The sequence below is a fragment of the Blennius ocellaris genome (genome assembly GCF_963422515.1).
Source record: "Blennius ocellaris genome assembly, chromosome: 10".
NCBI lineage: Eukaryota > Metazoa > Chordata > Actinopteri > Blenniiformes > Blenniidae > Blennius > Blennius ocellaris.
This window is the reverse complement of record NC_137659.1, coordinates 20,221,499-20,243,439: the sequence shown is the minus strand read 5'-3', so window position 1 is coordinate 20,243,439 and position 21,941 is coordinate 20,221,499. Positions and strand designations below refer to the sequence as shown.

Sequence of the window (21,941 nt, the reverse complement as noted above, 5' to 3'; positions counted from 1 at the left end):
AGAAACGAGGCGTAACTTTAACTCACATAAAATGACAATTTATTAAACAAACAAACAAATCCTTCAGAATACTTTTCAACAAATGAAAAATCTTTGAAATAGTATACGGAGATATACACGTTCCTTTTCCTTACTTTTATAATGGAACAAAAAAAAAATATTTTGGACAATTAAGGCAATTCAATTTAGAAACACTTTTTTTTTTTTTGGGTGTTTGGTCCATAATATCTGGCTACAGTTTAGAAATAAATTACTATGCATTTTACATGTCCATGAAAAGTGACATATATTTAACATATCACATAAAGCCACAAAAGCAAAGAGAGACTTACGTGTTATTTGCAGTAACACTGTTCTTTAGAAAAAACCAAGATCAAGTCTTTTCTCTTATAGTTGTCTGTCACATATTGTCCATGTGCTTGTGGGCAGCAGAGAAGAGTAAAACCCGCTGGATTTCACTGGGAGAGTGAGTTCAAACACCGAGAGGAAAGCACTGAGCCTGTTTGGGGTTTTTCTTTTTTTTTGGGGGGGGGGGGGGTCAGAACTTGCTGCAGTCATATACGAAAGCTCCCGAAGTGCGATAGATGGATTGGCTCGGTGGGAATGACATCTGACAGCTGTTATTCCCATTCACCGGCGAGTTATTCAAGCCAATTCTTTGGGACTCAAACATCTCTCTGACTGAGTGGAAGTTCTGCTGCTGCGCCGGGTAGGCTGCGCCCAGGTGGCCCAGGTCTCCGGCCTGGTTGAGGTACCATGAGGTGAGCCTCCCTTGGTGAGGATGGTGGCCCTCCTGCCCAGAGTTTAGATTACCGTGGCTCAGGGAGGATGAGGTGGTTGTGACTGAGTAATCTGGCAATGTTTCGTCCACCGTGGTGCTCGGTGCCAAGTGGCTGGATCTGTCCCCAGCGTAAAGGCTCATGGCTTGCATGTTACAATGGTAGGTCGCATTGGAGGTAGTGGAGATGGAGTTTTGGTTACACGGCGAACTATAGACAGACGTCTGAGTCGGGGAATAGTTTAAGGACAAAGACGGTGTTATACCTGTCCTGGTGGAGGCGCTGAGGCTGGAGGAGAGCTCTGTGGCCCCTTGCGGAGACCCCCGGAGGGAGGTCATGATGTTGTCCACGCTGAAGCCCTGCGTCGAGGCCTGGCTGTGGTGCTGGTGGTGCTCGGAGCTGTCCATGCCGATGGACCTGCTGGAGGGGATGCTGTGGGGGCTCCCGCTGGACATGCTGCTGCTGTCCGGGCTCTCGATCTTAGGGACGGTGCTCAGGGAGGGTGAGTCGGCCTGCGGTGGCGTGACGGTCCCGTTCTCAGTCTTAATATCCTGGACCCGGACGGGCTGGGAGCCCTGCACCGGCTGCTCCTGCTCCCGGCCCTGCTGCCTCGGCGGCGGGTCCTTCTGCAGCCGCTCTTCTTTCTCCTTCAGCGCGTCCTTCTTCTTGAACCGCCGCCTCCTTCTCAGGAAACTCCCGTTTTCAAACATGTTGTAAGAGTCCGGGTCCAAGGTCCAGTAGCTGCCTTTACCGGGCTTTTTATCATCGCGGGGCACCTTGACGAAACACTCATTCAGCGAGAGGTTGTGCCTGATGCTGTTCTGCCAGCCCTGCTTGTTGTCTCGGTAAAATGGAAACCTTTCCATTATGAACTGGTAAATCCCGTTCAGGGTCACCTTCTTGTCAGGCGAGTTCTGGATAGCCATAGTGATGAGCGCGATGTAACTATAGGGAGGTTTGACCATATCCTTGGGCTGCGGCTGGGGGGTGTACGGTCCATACGCACGAGCCATGCTGGCAGGATACTGGTCGTGAGCCGCATGAGAGTACATGTTCATCGGTGCTGCCATTCCGGTGTATCCGCCACCGGCAGCGGCCCGGTAGTAGCTCGGGTCGCTGCTGATGTACGGCACGACACCCAGAGAGTTGGGACTGGAGACTGAGTAGCGAGCCTGCATGTTTTGTTGTTTTTTTTGGTTGTTGTTTGTATTTTACTGTGATCCCGTTAAAAAATAAAAATAAAAAAATAAAGCTCCAAAGTCGGGGAGGAAAAAAAGTGAAACTTCTCCCTCCTGTCTGCTCAAATCTCAGCTTCTCAAAAGCAAAAAGAGAGAAAAACTCTGATTCACGGCGCAGACTGCTGCGTTCAGGCTGTCCCCATCCTTGTGTCCACTCGAAACGCACATTGAAAAAGTTCTGAACTTTGGACATCCGTCAGCACACAGGACTTTTTGCGCAGTTAAATTCTTTCCTCCTTTTTTGCTGCCGGGGAAGCGCCGCCCAGAAAAGTGCAGGAGTCGTCCAATGGGAAGTGAGCCCCGTGCAGAGAGAGCAGAAAGCTGCTGGCCACACTCTGGGCTTTTCATACAAAAAAAAAAAAAAAAAAAAAAACCTTAGAGGAGGTGTTGGTAACTCCCAGCCCACTACAGCCAAGACTCCAGACGTGCCAGAGTAACTCACAAGTACACAATCAAACTATAAAATGCATAATCCTCCACCCTTTCTCAATCACATTCTTCTTCAGACATTCAACTGTCTTCAGAAAAAAAAAAACCACATGTTAACTGTTCGACTTTAAATATCTGATCCATATATACTAATTTGAGAAATGATTATACCTTATCAAAAAAAAAACCACACATTAACGCAATTATTTACCGATGTTTGTATATTTTCATTGGCCGCTGACAGTCAGTTATCTCGTTGCGTTTAAAAAACGTCGTAAACCAAATGGCGAGGTTGAACCACAGGTTAACGTATTTTAAAGCTTTTTTTTTTCTTTCTCTCCCCCTTTGGAGCGGCAGATGAGCGTCAGATCAAAGTGCGCGTCGCTGGCAGTGGGTGGTGAGGTGCGATCTCATTACAACCGGGAATTAAAGACACTTCAGGGCCCGAGAAGCATCCGAGGTGTGGGAGTTTATTCTAGAAAACGCATCTAAAGGCAGGAAACCAAATGGGACGACGACGACACCTCACATGTGTGTTTTCTCATCAAAATGCCTCAATGTGACGTTTGAGCCCTTTTTTTTCCTCTCTCCACAATTTATTGCCCTGCTCACTGCATAAACAAACAAATCAGGGCTATTCAACATACTTAACTCTTTGATGGCTAATTATTTAAAGATATGTTTGTTTGTTTTTTGTTTATTCTTGCATGTTGAGGCTTGAAAATGTACATTTCTTTCTGGAGTCGTTTGGAATAGGCTCAGGCGGAGGCCTGGAGAGTGAATCAGTGCAAAACTCCGCTGACCAAAGACAGAAAAAAAGTTGAATAATCCGACCCTGAAGGCCCCTATATTGCCCTGCTGTCAGGCGCGACTGTGCATGAAATTGTTAATGATCATTGTGAGGCAAAGTTACAGTCCCAATATCACTGTAATCCTCCGCAGGTCGTCTTAATTAAATGTCCGTGCAGTGGCCTGGTGCTCTGCCGGTTTCTCCTTACATGGACCCGGGCATGAACTTTTTCCATCGCCCTGGGCTATTTACACAATTCACGACGGGCCTTTTACTTAATACCACGGCCTGCCCACCCAGCCCTCCTTAGCCCTCTATTATTTAAGATATCCAGGGCTGAAAGACACTGGAAAACACGATTTAAACATCACAACAAATTACATTAAAAAAAAAAGAAGAAGAAAAAAAGCGCATAATTTATGGTTGCTTTTTTTCCCCCCATGGAAAAAAATGTAAGGACTAAAGCTTTAATTAGAAACATTTAAAAAAAAATAAAGCGACAGCCCATTTGCCATTTATTCTTATTTGATTCAAAGCATATTTTAAATATTGTTTGTTTTGGCACCAGTGCTGTAGTTTCTCTATAAGTAAAGGCCAAAATCACCATATATATTTACATAAATATTTAATCCTTGTCAAAGGTACAAGTTAATAATATTTTACTTGGTCTTTCCTATTTTGCCAAATTACAACACCAGAAAACAGATTAACTGATAGAAATATAAACAACCCGACTCTGCTGACACAGAAAGAAAAGGAGAAAAGAGGAGCGAAGAATCGTCTCGCCAGAGAGACACATAATTACGCCTTTGGCGCCCTCTGGTGTTCAGAGAGGATACTGTGCAACGCGTCTGCAGAAAACAGTCTCTTCATACATGTCCAGGTAAAGTCAGCATCTTCATCTTAAATTGTACTGTAACTCTCATTAACCTCCAGATGCAATGTCCACTATTTAAATAAATACGTTATTTTCAATTGAAAGACTCCCATTATTAGGTTTGTTTATCCGGGACCAAGAAATATGCCATATATAATATGTCTCATATTTTATTACCCGGATTTTTTCCTAAAGTCACGCAGGTGATTTTTTTTTTTAATTTAAAAACATTTATTATTATAAAGGCTGATATTTATTAATGTGTCTTGTGAGAGAGTTTTGAGAGCCTGGAGCAGATTAAATTGATATGGGGCATTTATTAAAGGCTGCTGCCACCTTGGGGCTGTTTGCAGTACTGCAGAATGACGGAGCGGATACAAGACACCAAGTGGTTGGAATAGAGTATGAGGACTATTGGGTGCATTCATAATATCAAAGTAACTTGCACGTGCTTTTCAATGTATATTAATATTTGTTTGTCTGTGTAAGTGGATATTAGATACATGTGTAAACACGTGTAGTTATGTATGAATGTAGATATGTTTGTATGATTTATACAATTTGTGTAATGCATTTTACTGAGATTTGTGGGTGTTTATAACGATCTGTAAATGCTTCCATGTTCATCTTCAGCTTGGGTGGCTCCCGTCACTCCATTCTTTGGTACAAATGTTTTGCCGCTGCTCAGCCTAATAGAGACTATGACTGTGGGTCATATTATACCATTTTTTTTTTAGCAATTTCACATAGGCCTCTTAGCTCCAAAAATGCTGTATTCAGATTTTATTTCCCCAAATACAGCATTTATTTTATGTCCGGCCATCAGAATAGTGGATCCTATTAGTTCTATTGAGAATATGCTGTCCGTCAGTCCAAGTCCACACCGAGCCCATCCTGGGACCGAAAAGAAATACCAGTTTGAACCAGAATCTGACTCAGAAAGAGAGGCTCCTGATGAAGTTCAGACTCTGCGGCTGCAGCGGGACGTTTTAGAAAGAGTAGTGAAAGAATTTTGTGTGTCTGAAAATCTTTCTTAGTTAGGTTGTATGTTTTGTTATAGTTAGCGGTAACATCTGCTAATTGTAATGCTAACTGTTTTAGTTCTTCACATTGTATTGAATGTATTCATTCTGTTGCTCTGGATATACATTACAGCATTGTTTTAAAGCAGCACATGTCGAATGTCTCCTGACGTTTATCACTCTTGCATATCATCCAAGTACACAAACTTATGAACAGCCACTGAGCTACATTAGCTGCAGTGCGAATGCTAACAGGCTATCATGCTAAGTAGACCTGCACAGTAAAAGCAAAATCAAATTATTTCCCACATTTCTAGTTGGCACAGATCCATGTTTTATCCAGTTTTGTAGCAAAGCCTGTTTTCTTTAAGCCTTTGTTTCACACATGCAAACCTTTGGGAAGTTTTGTTGGTGAATTTCCATCAACAATGAAAATGATCCAATGGGTCTTCAGAGGCTTAGAGAGAAAAGGGGGGGAAACTCCAGTTCTGTACAAGTTGATACGGCAAACAGTAGAGCAATTGCAGTGTTTTTCCCAACAGAGCTTAACGACTGGTGGGAGGGTCAACTGTGGTTGGTCAATCCCCTCTGTGACACAGCGCAGGGTCTGTTTCTGATTTCTTTGTTCAGCACGAGGCAATGGAAAACTGGAATAAGCGAGGAAGAGTTAGCCTTTTTTCACATCTGTTGCTTCATTAGCAGCTATGGAGCATAATGCTGTTAGAAAGCTATTAGAAAGTTAATTTAGCATGATATGAACCCTTTAATTTTCTTTCCTCATTACCTATCCAGTTCCCAGAGGTCATACATATAAACCTGATGAAGCCACATGTGGCTTCATCCCCGTCAACCTTTTTTTTTTTTTCATCTGGTGAGCCAGTTCTGAAAAATGCACGCATTATTAGTTTCATAGGTCACAGTGATATTGGATGTAGTCTGTTTGAATCACTGAGAAGTACTATTATGGTCACTAAGGCTACTGTTGTGAAGCTCTGGATATATAATTCACAACAAAAGACCTGGCTGAAGAAACCACTGAACACCAGATGCAACAGCCTCATTTAGTCCACGTTCATTGTCTCCTTTCATGGATCCGTCCACCGACAGGGGCCCGAATCTCACTTTACGCTCACCAATCACACATGTATACACGTGTAATTTTGCATCTACACAGTCTCAGATTGTAAATGGGTTCAAATGCATGTATGTTGTCTTCAGTACTTTTACCTTTGAGCCAAAACATGTTTGTAACAGACCACCAAAACACATCATTTATATCTGAAAAACTGTTTCGTATTTTTAAAAAAAGACATTTGAAGAACATTTTTTTATCAGAACTAATGATTAATATTAAGGACTAATTAATACAGAATAAATAAACTCTAGCACTTGTCTGAAAACCATCATTGTAGTTAAAACACATTTGGAGAAACAATTTAATAATTGCACAGTGTAACACTGACGATCAGTAGGTTGCAGGTTTGACCTATATTTGATTTAATTTACTGTGATGTAAAAAAAACAACTCAACAACAACAAACTGATATTGGAGGTTGGAAATGACAGATACAAGAGGAAGAACTTTGATTCAATGTGGTTTACAATTTGAAGTGACAATAATTAATCAACATTAATATGAGACATGAAAATTTATTAGAAAAGAAAATACACAGAAAAACACGTTGTGTGTAGCTAAAACTATCTAATCCACAAATCCATTGAAAAGTTAATCTGTTCATTGGGAGAAAACTTGAAAGACACAAAATGACTGCTTTATTCCAATAAAAACCCTAAATCGTGTGACTTGGTCAAACTTTAAAGTCCTGAAATTCAACTACAATAAAATAAACAGGGGTTTGTTGCTAATTATGGAGAACTAAAGTTAGTCATGTACTGAATTGCTAGTTTGCAACTTCATTAGTCCATAATTTCTACCTGTTTCCATTGACGTGCAGTAAACATCTCAAAGGGATGAGCTTCAGGAGCAGCTTGGAGTGTTGATGTACTTCTCAACATGTAATTTTTCATTTGAAAGTTTTAAGTGATGCACAATTTTCAGAGCAAATATACAATAAAGATCAAATGTCACATATACCGAACTGCATGAAGTGAGTCGACGGATGGATGTTTTTGATGATATTCTACGTCCTTGAGGCCTCTGCAATTAATATAATATCACTGAGTTATCTGGACTGGTAAGATATGTAGACTCTATGGTGTCCTTTATGTGTTGAGTTCCAAATCTGCCTAGTTTAGGATGAGCATAATGTAAGCTATTGCGTTACAGATTTTATTTCAGTGGATGAATAGCAGGATGAACAGTGATGACAACTCTTCTTGCACTGTAGACGATTGCAGGCTCTTTGGAAACCCTCCTGAATGTGTGTCAGCACTGTTAGATACATATAATTTGACAATACCTTGCACAAATGACCTTATATAGTTAAATTAAAAGAAAATATATGATCAGGGTAAAATCCAAGAGTTCAATAAAAATGTTCAAAATGTGCAGGGCATGTAGAATTTCTTAGGTCAAAGTCTATTATGCATGTATCTGATACTTCCAACACTGATTGTTGTCTAATGAGGATCCCATATCACTAGTTGGATTCTCACAAATGTTTTACCAGTTACTGAATTTCAAACAGTAGGAATATCAGTTTTAATTTAAAATAGCAGCTTTTCCATATTTGTTTTGCATCATATTTAAACCTCAGCAAACTGAGGTGGCGCGCAATTAATTGGTTTTGAGATCTTGGTCTCCCAGTCTCCACAAGATGGCAGTGCAAGTCAAACCAACACGAATAAACGATTCTTAGTCCAAAAAGGGGTCAGTTCATATCTGAACCCGCTTTCTCAGTTTTTTACGCAATGAATAACACCAATCAGCTTTTCTTTTCTTTTCTTTTTTATTTTAAGTTACAATTAAAACTCCTCAGGTAATTTTTTTAAGAATAAAAATTGGCAAACCCAACTTAAATGATCCTCAGAAACAAAATAATACTTATTTCAAGATGTATTTATTTTTTAAATAACAGAAGTAATTGGAAAAAAAAAATAGAAAACAGTCTTGATTATATTTGAAATCCAAAGCATGTAAACTTTTTTGGCTCCTAAAGAAAAGATTGATAACAAAACCAACTTGAGAACAACTGAAGATAAAATCTAGAATCCTGAAGTTTATAGTTGTAATTTTTTGTGATACATTGTGTCATGTCTGCTTTTTAAAATCAAGATTAATGAACAAGTTGACAATTCAAACCTAACTTTATTTTTGCAGCATCAGCAAGACATTTCACGAAGTCGTTTGTTTAAATTTGAATCATCATTCAAATTCATCACTTTGTGTGAATATAACTGTGAAAGAAGATGTAGGAAGAAATGCAATACAATAAAATCAAAATGAAATAAAATAAGACGACCACTGCTGTCTGGGGAAATTACTCGGCCTATAAAGAAACATTCCTTTGGCAAACACCTCCAAGTGGTCTGATCGAAATGAATCTTTAATGTTGAACATTTGTTACACTATCGAAAACAGTTGTAATAAAAACAAAACAAAGTGCATGAATATACTTTGTTTGGGACATTTATTTCAGTAAAACGTAGTTATTGTTTATCCATGTGAGTCAGTCACGTAAAGCTCCACAAAAGTGTTTTTTTCTTTTCTTATTAAAGTGAAAGATCAAAGAAATTATTTTCTTTACTTAAAAAAAAAATTAGTTTTGCAGAATAACTCCACACAGATGCTGGTAGATATGTTTTCGCTGGTGGTTTTTTGTTGTTGTTTTTTTTTTTACTTCTGGTCACATTACGCATGGCTTTACGTCCTGATAGACACTTTGGTGATGGTGATGGAGTTGGTGATAATAAGATCCTCCGCTGCCCGGGTGGAGGGAAGAGATTCCGTTCAGGTTTAAAACGAACTCCTTTCTGTCGCACACAGGAGCTGAATGGCCGGAATATCGAGACAATCCCACTGTCAACAAACAGGACACGAGAGGTCAGATCATCACAGTCAAGCTCGAGCTGCAGTTTTAGTCAAAAGTTAACACAAACCATGTTGTTTGCAGATAGTAGGGCAGCTAAAAAAACAACAACATAATAATAAAATACTTGGTGCTTTATGGAATAATTTGCCATTCATCAGTCAATTTAATTGTTATTCATTTATAATTAAAATCGTATTAGAAAATCACGAGCAACCTTTCACGCATTAAATATGTTGTGAAAGATGCAGCGAGAGATGACGGATCATCACATTTAAATAGGCATCTGTTAAATTATAATATCTATAGTCTAATAAATAACATGTATTATACATATACATTTAAAAAAAAAAATCTTGTGTGACAAAATGGTGCGTGTTATATGTGACAGATGAACAACCGGTGTAACTTCCACTATCAAGGTTTACAAAATGAATAAATAAGGTCAAATAAAGCAGCCATTCGGGTATTGAATTATATATTGTTGCGGCAATTTCGTTTTGTATTTCAGCTTCTTCTAAAAGAAACAATAACAATATTCTGTATCAGATTTGAACTTTTTAAATAAATTCAAACGACAATTCAGAATATATGAATACTCACTGTAAAAATAGAAGTATAATTGTCTTGAAAAAGCCTAAGATGATATGAATTGAATTAACAAAAACAATTGGCGATGATAGCTTGTTTATGAACATCTTCCTTTTTTATCCTTGCATTTCCATGTGCTGTTGTGTCGTTGTGATTGAGTATTGCGCACTTTTTTGGCACAGAGGCCTCTAAGACATATTTGTGGCGACTAAGTCATAGCATATGGAATTTAAATTGGAGACACTGTGTTCTGTGACACATAAAAAAGATTTGCATATTGCATGCAAAATTTAACAAGATGGAAAAAAAAAGGTCAAATATTTTACTTGTTAAATGCTGTTTTGCGTGTGTTCCGTTTGGGTTGTCAGGAAGATAAGATGAGAGATGTGAATCAACAATCCGTTGCGATTGTACTCAACCTATACTAACATTTAGTTATTTGGCCTATTTGTGCTTATGTATTTATTTGTTTGTTTGTTTGTTTGTTTGTTTGTTTGATGGTTTACAATGTTATATACAATTGCATGACAAAAGAGCGATGGCCTCCTTGTCTGATCAGGCCATCCAGAGCCTAAACCCCAATCAGATGTCAGCATGTATGCAATTTATATTTTGTGATATGGTTGGGCAAACTGTACCTGAAATGTCCGACGAATCTCGTGCATTGTGGTGCAGGTATCCCTGATCCAGAGAGTAAGAAGGCATCCCCGTGTGCACAGCGGAGGAGTTCGGGCTGCTGGATGCCAGAGACTGCTGCTTGATGTAGGAAGACACCCCAGGTGCGCTCCAGTGAGAGGCCGCATTTGCATAAGGAGACTGACAGTCCAGAGCTCCTACCATGGCCGGGGAGGACTGCAGGGGGCTGCTGCGGCTGTCCGCGCAATAGTCTGCGTTAGAAGCCACCTGACACGGAGCCATGTAGGGAGAGCCGGAGTTGGAGGACATGTGTGGGACGTGGTGTCCTCCGGCGAGTCCTTCAAACCCACCTGGAACCGTGTTGCCCATTAAATCTAAGTTGTAGCCGTTGTGACATGCTAATGAGCCCGAGGATGACTGGAAATCAAAGTTCTGCGGCAGCATTGGCGCACCGAAGCCAATGCCATTCATCATCCTGTACATTGGTTTCAAAGCCTGGCATTTCCGACGGAACCCCCGCGGCCTGCGACGGAACGAGCCCTCCTCGAACATGAACTCACTGCCCGGGTCGATGGTCCAGTAGTGCCCCTTCCCCGGTCTGCCGAGACCTTTGGGCAGTTTAATAAAACACTCGTTCAGAGACAGATTGTGTCTGACTGAATTCTTCCATCCTTGGTAGGAGCCCCTGAAGAAAGGGAATCGCGCCTGCAGGAATTGATAGATTTCGCTCAGAGTAAGCCTTTTGGTCGGAGAGCTTTGTATTGCCATGACGATCAGTGCAATGTATGAGTAGGGGGGCTTTTCAGGGCGCCTCAAGCCGGAGTTCCCCCGTTTCCCTTTGGTTGGTGCGTGCTGCGCGCTCTCCATCACCGGCTGTGCGCTCAGAGATGCACTTGGAGCAGCTGGACTGGAGCTCATTGGATTTGAGCCGTCCAAATGCTGCTGGGAAATTTCAGTTGTCATGGCTGTGCCTCCTTTTTATCTTCATTCACCGTTAGATCTGCGGAACAAGTGCGCACGCGGAGGGCTGTGAAAGGTCCGCCGACTAAATATTTCAAGCCGAGTGTCCCTCTGCGATACTGTGCAAGGTCGTTGCGGTGAAAATCAAGAAACACCAGCCGCTGTTCCTCCTTCCTCTCTCTGTCCATCGCTGGCAATTCTCCCATAAGAGAGGGGAAATAATGCCCCGCAACTGTGCCTGCGCATATCCACCGCCAAACACAACTCGACCACCTATCAGTTGTTAAATCTCTCTCTGCCCCTCTGTCCCCCAAGATCCCTCCAAGAAATCACCAGGAACAGGGCTACTCCCTCCCCATCTGGCCAGGGTCCAGACTAGAAGCCGGACGCGGCGCGGTGGAATCAGACAAATCTCCTCCCACGACTCACTCTCCAAAACACCTCAGTCCATATTTGACTGACGTGCGTTTTGCTGGGATATATCCAGCGGAAAAACGACGACAAATAAAGCGACGACGGGGGTGGGGGGGGGGGGACAACGACTTGTCCACTTTGACCTCACGCGCAGTGCAAACAATGACGTTACCTGTCAGTCGCTCTGAATCGTAAAGTTGTACAGCAGGACTTCTGAGGTCCTGATTTGTTTGGGATATGCTGGGGCTCTGACATGAGAGGAAGCATGCTTTTTCCATCAGAGCGTGCCAACATACCACACACAGCGCAGCCAGTGTCAGTTTACCCCTCGGAGCCTGGATTACATCTATGTATTTAAAAAAAAATAAAAAAATCTAGCAAAAGTCCTCACACCAACAATATTAATTATAATAATGATGCAAATGGTTTTATTTCAAGGTATACGTTGATCTGAAACAACTTCCAAAGTGGAAAGAAAGTCTACAGCCAATATCACCTAAAGCAAACTTATCACCCTGCTGCGGTCAGGATGCACAGCTGCTTCAAAGGAAACCGACTTTCTACACTCAGAAGAATGGGCTTAAATAGAAGACATTTCTTCCCAGTTTGTCCAGGATGCACTATTTGTGTCAACTTTTCCTGCGCATGTGTACTGTCTGAAGCCACAACTCCTGGGGTCAGGCAGAAAATATAAATACTGAACGTTTCCATCCTGCAGCAGCTTGACGGACATTGGAAAGTCAATATATTATATCAGTTTAATTTAGTAACATAAATGATGCTGGAAATTAAGAGGCTAAAACGTATTATTAATTTAAATTCCTAATATCATTATTATCCAATTATTTTGTCAATTCCGTACAATACGGGCCTACACATGCCCTGGTGGAAGGGTTTGATTGTTTTGGGGTTTTTTTTTCTCTCCCAAACCTGTGAAGGAGGCTCTGCTTGCAGTTCAGCCAATCCCTGGCAGCGCTTCCAAAAGGTTTGCTGCAAGGTGGAGTCACGCACACACACGCCCCAACACACATAACCACACTGGCACTTAACAGGTGTTCATGTTTGCAAACAGGTGTCAGTCTTTATTTGGCTTCACAGCCATCGTGTCTGCTCTGTAATTCGAGTGCAACAACGGAAAACGCACAGACATGAGTTAATTCATTTTATTTTATTGCAAAGAGCAAAAAGGTTTGAAAGAAAGGGTCCACAAAAAAGTGCACATTTTAACACTTTTTTTAAACAGATGGAGTGAATAGTCTTTTCAGTAACACATAGCTGAAAATTAAATAACATATTCAAAAAGAAACATCTTAAAAGTTTACAAAAAAATATATAACGTGAAAACACCATGTCACCATAATAATGCCGCATCCATTTCAGTCCCAATCATAAAAAAAAAGTTAAAGATTTCTGTCTTTTGGTGTCTGTTCTGTAAATCCCGTCAGTGCTCAAAAGTGAACTTTTCAACACTGGATAACAATAGAGTCTGATTTTTAGATGTGGTAATGGCAATGCAGCCGACTCCCATACACGGATGGCATGTGCGCCGCGGACACGTCCAAGTGGTAGGGCGCCTTAACGTATGGAAATGAGGCAGGTGTGTTTGAGTGATTCATCATCAGTGCACTGTGGCGCGTCCAGGTGAAGGCGGGGACGGTGGGGAACGCTTCTCTGTCTGAGTCTCTCTTGAACGGCGTGCTGAGGATACTCTCAATAGCAAACGAGCTGGTAAACTTGGGGCAGGAGTCAGTGTTGGTGTTCGGGGCAGGCTGGTGGAGGCTCTGCGGCTCCTGCGCGCCCTCAGACATCCCCCCCTCCTTGCCGAACCTTTTGTTAATGCGCTTTCTTCTCCGCCGGAAGACCCCATCCGCAAACGTGTACTCGCTGTGAGGATTGAGCATCCAGTAATTGTCCTTTCCCCACGGTCTTGAAGGGTCCCGGAGCACTTTGAGAAAGCAGTCATTCAGAGACAAGTTGTGTCGCACGGAGTTCCTCCAGCCGGTGTAGCTGCCTCTGAAGAAAGGGAACTTCTTCATCAGATAGTCGTTTATTTCGGCCAGTGTCAGCCGCCCAGAGGGGGAGTCCCGGATGGCCATGGCGATGAGAGCGATGTATGAAAACGGGGGCTTCGGTCTCCGTGTGTAGGGCTTGGACTTGCTGCTTCCACACAGAGTAACAGGTGAGGGGCTGTGCGCCACGCAGTCCCCATCCGAGCCCAGCTCCTCCTCGGCGCAGAGAGGAGACCGCGCGTTCCCCTCTGCATCACTGGACACCTCCGAGTGCTTCGTGGTGTCATAGTGGCTCCCACACAACACCTCCAGCTTCATGCTTCAAGTGATGCTGTGTAGAATCGTAAACAGTCCCGAACACTGCGTGCGTAAAAGTCCGGAGCTCTGTGTGTGCGTCAAGACGCAAGTTGCCTTGATCTGTATTCAAAGATGTGAGTCCTTTCGATCATACCTGCCAGAGCACTGGAGCCCGTCTCACCTTTAGCCTGAGTGAGCTGCACTTTATAGCCTGTTCACCTCAGCACCAACCCAAGTAGGCGGAGCTTTCCAAAGATGTCAAGCATCAAAACATCTTTATCATCGCTCGCAGGTCGGTCTACATGACACGATTATAACCATAAAGCTGCAATCGTGAATATGCCGTTGATTTTTTTTTCGTTTTTTTTTTTTTTAGAAGTAGTTATATATAGGTTCTCCAAAATGAACAATAGAGCGGCTTTGTCCGTCTCACCTGTGAAATGTGATCTCTGGTACACCTTCACTGTTTCACCTGAGACAACCAGGGGGCGTAGGACTCCTTTATATTTTAAGGTGCGGTTCGAGCAGGTACAGAGTTGCGTGCCAATTTGAGGAACCACTGTAATCTCAAACCGTCTTTTTCTGTGTAAACTTTTCTAACAGCCCAATTATCCTCAAAATAAATAAGAAATGCTTATTTGCATTCCCAATGCGTGTAAAAAAAATCAAAAGAGCAATCTGTGAGTGTAGAGATGTATACATTTTTACTAGAGTCTGGATCTTTCAAAGCTTTCTGTCTCTGGTGTGAATGTCAGTTTTGCTTAGTCCCAAGAATGTGCATTTGTCTTACAAATTACTTGTTATGGTTTATTTTCCTCCTCAATGAACTGCCCCGAGGTTTTGAAAGATCTCAGTCGATGGCCTCTTGTGATGTAATTCCAAGGAAACAGCAGTACAGCTATGACAACAAACCCATCAGACGATCAGATCAGATCAAGTCGGAACTCTCTGTAATGCCTTCTAATTGCTAATGACAGTGTTTCATTTTTAATCACCCCACCTTGTGAATGGATCCCCTCCCATCGCTTTTCATGGTTCCTTTGGAGGTTTTGTTGAACTCAATGACCTTTAATCAGCAGTCTTGCCTCCTGCAGACAAACCCAGCTTCTGGTTGCGCTGCATCAGTGTCAGTCAACAGTTAAATGTAGAAATAATCTCCCACTGAACCACCTGGAAAGCAAGGCTGACATCCCTCTCATGCCTCTGTGCCAAAGTGCCAAGTGGTTCAACTTGTGTTTGTACGGACTGGAGTTTTCAAAGTGTTTCGCGTGTAAGTTACACATGTTTGCGCGAGGTGTGAATGTTTTGATTTTCAGATAATAATCTGTTTGTGCTGAGTGTGACACAGAATCTTTGGTGAAGTCACTGTTTTGAATGGTGGCATGTCAAGGATGGATTCCTCTAAGCTAACCACACAATGACAAGAGCTCAAATACCACGTATTCATTCAGTTCACTGCATGTAGCTGCTTGTGAGGCCACTCTGCATCTGTGTGAGTTCTCGTGTACATTGTGACCTGCTTAATAACAGCTTATATGCTCTGTAACAGAGCTGCGAGTTGCATCATCCACAGTAAAAATAAAGCATAAAAGAATGAAGGAGTGGCTTTAAGCTCAGGTGTTTCTGAATAGTATTGTTATTCCACCACTCAAGAGGATTTATTTATCCATCTATTTGTGTGTGAGAGTCTACGTCTTGAAATAAGGATTTTTAGAGAGTGGTGTTCATTTTATGGTGCAACGTATCTCAAGCAGGTGTTCTGCTGGAAGATATGGGCAGGTTCAGGAATGAGGCGTCATAAAGTACTCTAATGTCAGTCCTTTTGAAAATATTGGGCGAGGATCTGATTACTATAATGAAATCTCTAAAGCAGCTCTAATGACTGAAGTTTAAGTGAGCTCCGACTCATTTCCTTTGATGTTTATGAAATCGGTCAGCGACCAGCAGAGCTGTCGCTTCACTGTGTCGCCTGTTAGCTTTAACGACAGCTGAAGCTGTAGGAACTGTTGCACCAAACCACTGTGTGTCTGAGTATTGAAAGAAATAATTGAAAGTTTCTATTTTGGCCTTTATTTTCAATATCTATTAAAGTAAATCTACTTCTTCTACACCACTGACAGCAATCAAGTAGGCTATCAATCTTCATTACAAAACACTGGGGAAATTATATTAAATGTGCATTGCTTATGTTGAATGTATTGCTAGGAAATGTAATTTCTTAACAGTTTGATCTGATCAATTCCATTTCACTTCTCACACTTTTAGCACCCTGTGCAGCTGCTCCCTCTGCACCAGCCTCACCAGATTTATGTACAAGATTTATGAGCACATTATAGTAGAATCATGTGGTTCATTCCAACTGATGGCAGATCAGATAATATCTTTTAGTTATTATCAGCTTCACATTCAAAGCACACATATACCTGAGAGCTATTTGTATAAAAGTACGTCTCCACTGCAGGAGGAAAGTTGGGAAGCGGAATAATGCAAATATATATATATATATATATATATAATTTCAAAGAGAAGCCCTGATACAGTAAAACATATTTCTTGTCACATTAATAGTGACTTTCAGATGTGAGCTGGTGGTTTTGGTACAATATGCCGCCACTCAAGCTCTTGTGTCGTCCTTGAAGTGTCATCGGTCGACATGTTGGAATAAGGAGCTCCGTGAAGCGCCCGGCTTCCTGTGACTAACTCGACGAAGGCTGTGAATACAGCTCAGACTCACTCTGCATTGGCTTCAGTTCTTAAGAATTCAAAAGTCTCATACACATTTTGAAATAATAAACCATACCCCTGGCTTCGTGAGCACGGGGTGTGCACACACAGCTGCGTGAGAACTCATTTACGGTTCAGTGTATAAAGCTCAACAACACAATGGAGCTCTGCTCTCGCTCACAGTCAGTTTATTCCACAGTTTTCGTGTAAGCTTTGCGCTCAAGTCAATCAGTCCTTCTCAGCCTGGAACCGAAATGAAAGAAACACAGTCAGAACACCAAGGCTCCCAATAAGTTCCTTCTGTCTGACTGTTTGTGAAGAAAAAAATATTTTCCAGTCATTTGTTGGACTATGAAGGAATATAAATATCGTGAGTTGATTGCAGGTGTAAAGAACAAAGCAGTGGCTTTGAAACAGGCGGAGGAATTGGTGAGACCCACAGCTGCACTGACGTTTATGGAAATGAGTCTCATTCTGATCATACCAACAATCATTTGAAGAGTCTTGTATTCTGAAATCAGAATGGATCATAGGAATGAAAGTCAATGACGTGAGAAAGTTTTTCTAGCATTGTCTATCATTAAAACAAGTTTGTGTGATCCAGTGGAGGAATCTGTTGACATGATCAGGCTGTATCCTCTGTATTGGAGAAAACGTGTCTAAAGTGTAACCAGCCTTCGCCCACGGTCAGCTGGGGCCACTTCCAGCCGTCTGCTAACCTAAATTGATTATAACGATATAATGAGATGCAGTAAAAGAGACTGGGCTTCATATATGACATTTTTGACATATGTGACGATATCTCACATCTCGTTCAAGTCAATATGTTCAATGTTGATGATAACTAATTACACATGTTTGCTATTGAATGGCGGTATTGTTATCATCATTGTAATGCAAACTGAAACATGATATTTAGTGACTGTGTGTTTGTGAAGACCGTCAACCAGGTTTGTTAGATATTTTCCGTGTTAAAACTAAACAAGATGTTCCAAAGGCCACGATGCTCAGTGGCCCGTGCTCCATCTCCACAATGAGAACTTTCCTGTTTATTAGCTCTTCAATGTGGAGTTGGTATGTTCACGCCAGGTTACTGCGTCAGTCATGGAAGATGTGCCAATGTGGACAAACATCAATAACTTGAATGAGTGTGAGTCAGTGCGTGAGTGTTAACCGACTGAGGAGACATAATGTGACATCGATAAGAGAGGTGGCCACACAGTTTGCCAGCTCACTCTAATCCAGATTCTGGTTTCCTTAAACCAGCTGGCTTACAAATAACATCTAAAATATTAACACCAATAAATGGCAAGGACAATGTAATGAAGGCATGCTCAGATGATACATCTGGGGAATTCTAACTTGTTCTTAGCAACATTTTCCATCTTTCAACGTCGAGTCTACCTTTAAACAGCCAGTTTATCTTGGAGCTCAGTCATATTTGTGCAACTCCAATTCATCATCTTTCTTTCGCCGTTTCAACACGTTTAGGACAAATGATGATGCATTTTGTAAAATCGAAGAAAATATTGAAACTTCTCGGAGTATTTCAGTAATGTAAACCGTCGCAGCAAATTCCACAAGACGTCTAAAAATAACCGTGCAGAGAGATGTCAGATTGACAAAGCTTGAGTTTGCATAACTCCCACTGAAGGATTCTTGTCTGTCTGTCTATACAAACAAAAAGCTTTGCGTGCAAAGCTTCAGATTATTGGAGATGTTTTGCAGATAATTGAACTCCTGAGAGGAGCGGAGATCTGGGAAGCCTCACACAGTTGCAGTATTCACTTGCTCAAAATACACCGAGAATTGCATGTTGATTCGAGGCATTCCTTTACACTATTTATGGAAACTATGTGTTTATAATTATTGTACAATACGTTCCACCTCAACATATTTCGTCAGTCACTAATTATAGTATTTTGACAGCTATGTTTTCAAACCACATTGCCAGTGTCTTAGTATTTAACTCAAGCATTATGGGTTTGCACAAACATGTGCGTGTTCTTAGTCATCATCGCGCAGCTTATAGAGATGGATTCTTTGTGTACATTCGGCTCCGCATGTTTTTTTCATGTATATCTCACCCCAGCCTCTGATAGCATACATCCTTGTCTATTAAATATGAATATCCTCATTAGTGCAACTTTTTGCAAGTTTAGCCACTTGGTTTTGTCTTGTACTATTATTATTGTTTGATATTGAACCAACTTTGAATACGATAGTAAACAACATTTACGTTCTTTCGTGACTCTCAACAGAAAAAACCAACCACAAAAGAATTTTTGAAAGCGGGCACCGACCTGTTGCTGGTTTGGGAATGAAGTTTCTATTTTGGTCTTGACACTTAAGAAGTGATGATAATTAGCCGCCAGACAAACAGGAGGCGCAGATATAATGGAGGAGCATTAACTGTAAGTAAAAACACACGACAGAAGCTGTCCACAAGTGGAGAAGTAAATAAAACTGCAAATCCTTCTGCACTATTGTGAGGATCACAAATAATGAAATGGGTGTATTCTACTGATGAGATGATCATCCATTATCATTGGTGTGATTCTGGATATATGGAAATTAATAAAGTGTTTTCTTGTTTAAATTCAATATACCCATCATTAACATGTACATTTTCTTTATTTCAGTGCCTCCTTGTTCTCCAATATTAAACTTCTCTCTCTTTTTCAACGTTGTTTTAAAATGTTTTATATTGTGTTGTAATTTCTGTTTGTTTATTACTTTAGTTGATTCTTCACCAAACACAACTCACGTTCACTCTTATTCAGTCACCATTAACATCAACTACGGATGAAATGTAGCACATTGTAAAACTGAAAATGTTGAAAAAACAACAACTTATTGCACATGATGTATGAATCTTAACTCAAAATTTTAAGTTTGAACAAATTTCCAAAAAACAGCAACAGATTTGCTGTCTGATTATTGTTCATACATTTTGTTGTGAGGCCTACTAAGAATGTAAACATTTGTAAGTTAAACCAAGTCATTATCAGTTTGATATACTAACCATTTTCAGTTGTGCCAACTTGTTTTTGTTTTTGTTTTCATTTGGAAAGCCTCGTGTTTCAGTGTAATACAAATAACAACAAACAAAATTGTTTCTTTAGCTATTTATAGCAAAGAGTCAACAGTCAGACATGTAAAAACGGTAGACAGAGCAGTAATAATCAGCTCATGTCCTCCAAGCTGAAGCCAAACTGAAGATGATCAACAACAATAGAATTCAAGTCGGCACCAGACAACTGTCCCAACAAGCAAGCCCATTGAGAACATGCAAACTCTGCACAGAAAGGCTGGGCCTTGACTTCAACCAACATCTTGAACCCCTCGCCTCCAGCATAAAGTCATGCAGGGTCCCATGCAGGATGAAGTAACAACCTCAGAAATAGGAATTGTGACGGATTCTGATTTAGAGTGCATATGAGCGCTGCGTGCATCTCGAAAAAAAACTGATTTGTGCATATTAAGTGAGGATATGCAGCATAAAAGCAGAAATGTGTAGCCTTCTCCATGAGTACACCACTTAACTTCTTGTTTAGAAAATACCAGAGGGAAATTCTGAGTCAAACTCTGAGGACGCTGCAGCGAGCGTGGGCCGAGATAGGGATGTCATTTAGCTTTGCGAATGGGGAAACAATTTCCACACTAAATTGTGGTGTAAAGTCATAACAGAGTGAGTGATGACGGTAAGCGAAGGGGTCAATCTTGTCTCTATTTATTCTCCCAGGGGTTCCTGGTAGTGAGGTCTGTTTCGAGATCTAGCATGTCAAAGTAGAGAGCCTCATAAGCTGTTGCTGACAAGCAGCAGGGCTACAAAACATCATCACACCGTGGGAGGAAGAGAGATTCAAGGTAAACACTTCAGCCTGGCCGCAGACATCTGAGTTACATAAAGCGAATGTTTTTCTCCCATAATTTACACCACTTCTTTAAAAACTCCCATGTGCTGGTTGCTCATACAAGAGACAGAAATATTCACCTGTGCAAACAGTCGAGAAACAAACACTTTATGATTCATTTTGTGCAAGGCCAACGTCGGTGGGTTATTTGAAAAATACTTGACGGCAAACAGGTTTTAGGTTCCTCACTATTCTTTTTAAAAGAAAAGTGTCCTACATTTGTCATCTGTTGATTAATCAAGCAGCTGTCAAACATTTATCATCTCCACTGATCTGACAGTTTATACAAAGTGTCTTGAAGAGAAACCTCGAAAGAAATATGTGAACTATGACAACATGTCAGTTTAATCCTGACGGAGTTTCACAGTTTCTTCATTCAGGTCAGCGCTGACAGATGAGGGCAATTTAGGAGCTAATACATGTGAAAAATATGAAACGACGAGCTTTAATTATTATACATTGTTCTCTTGATTTCATTTCTGAGGCATTCTTCTCTCTTGTATATTCTCTAAAAAGAAGTATAAGTTTATTTATATAACGAATGCAAGTATGACTGGTCGTGTGGATGAAATACGAGGCCAAGTTAAACATTGACAGATATAAAAATGAAGGAATGGAGATATTGTAGTGCCACACCATCCATCCATCCATCCATTAAAAATAGTTTTCATGAGACAATATGACAAAGTGGAAAAAAATGTATTCATATCGTTCATGTCTCTGAATGTGCCTGCATTTTATATTTGAGGACAGAATCATGTTCAGAGCTGAAAAAAGAGAAAAGGAGGATTATATGATATATTAATAGTCATAATAGGAGCAAAAGCAACACAAAAATGATGACGGAGTCCATGTATCAGTGATACTTAACATGTATTTCTATTGAAATAATAATCCCATGAGAAAATATTAGAACAGAACAGGGGAATATGTGTCATAAGGGTTCATATGTCGAGGAATGATGTTTCTCCTTGCAGAAACTTTTATTAAACAACTGGCAATTAAAGGCATTTATTCCACCTTCATGTCATAAAAAAATTACAATATTTAATTTCAGTTGGAAACTCAACACAGAACTCAGTTTCACATCCACTGAAGCCCTTTGACATTAAAATGATAGCTAAATACAACACCTTATCAGTTCTTTAGTTACCACTTGCATATTCTCAGTCTGTCTTCAATGTGACCAACAACCTTGAGTTTTTTTTTTTCCTGGTGCCAGTGTTGGTGCCCCAAGCTTCAGATCACAGCACTTCCAAAATAGAAACA

At 40.9% G+C, this 21,941-nt stretch overlaps 3 protein-coding genes across 3 annotated transcripts; all 3 read right to left on the bottom strand.

The window, feature by feature from the left end:
• Positions 1-538: 538 nt before the first annotated feature.
• foxc1a (forkhead box C1a) lies at positions 539-2,072 on the bottom strand (the record flags this gene model as incomplete). The annotated part of the gene is made up of 1 exon (XM_080504081.1): positions 539-2,072. The coding sequence occupies exon 1, from the start codon at positions 1,955-1,957 to the stop codon at positions 539-541; it is 1,419 nt and encodes a 472-aa protein (XP_080360207.1). The 5' UTR covers positions 1,958-2,072.
• Positions 2,073-8,941: 6,869 nt separating this feature from the next.
• On the bottom strand, positions 8,942-11,314 carry foxf2a (forkhead box F2a; the record flags this gene model as incomplete). Its single annotated transcript, XM_080503762.1, has 2 exons — positions 8,942-9,114; positions 10,354-11,314. 2 exons carry the CDS (start codon positions 11,312-11,314, stop codon positions 8,942-8,944), a joined length of 1,134 nt encoding a protein of 377 aa, XP_080359888.1.
• Positions 11,315-12,874: 1,560 nt separating this feature from the next.
• On the bottom strand, positions 12,875-14,198 carry foxq1a (forkhead box Q1a). Its single transcript, XM_080503999.1, has one exon. It carries the CDS (start codon positions 14,050-14,052, stop codon positions 13,219-13,221), a length of 834 nt encoding a protein of 277 aa, XP_080360125.1. The 5' UTR covers positions 14,053-14,198; the 3' UTR covers positions 12,875-13,218.
• Positions 14,199-21,941: the final 7,743 nt, after the last annotated feature.

Coding starts and splice junctions, on each gene's coding strand:
- foxq1a (XM_080503999.1), bottom strand. CDS start 14,052: ATGAAGCTGGAGGTGTTGTGTGGGAGCCACTATGACACCACGAAGCAC.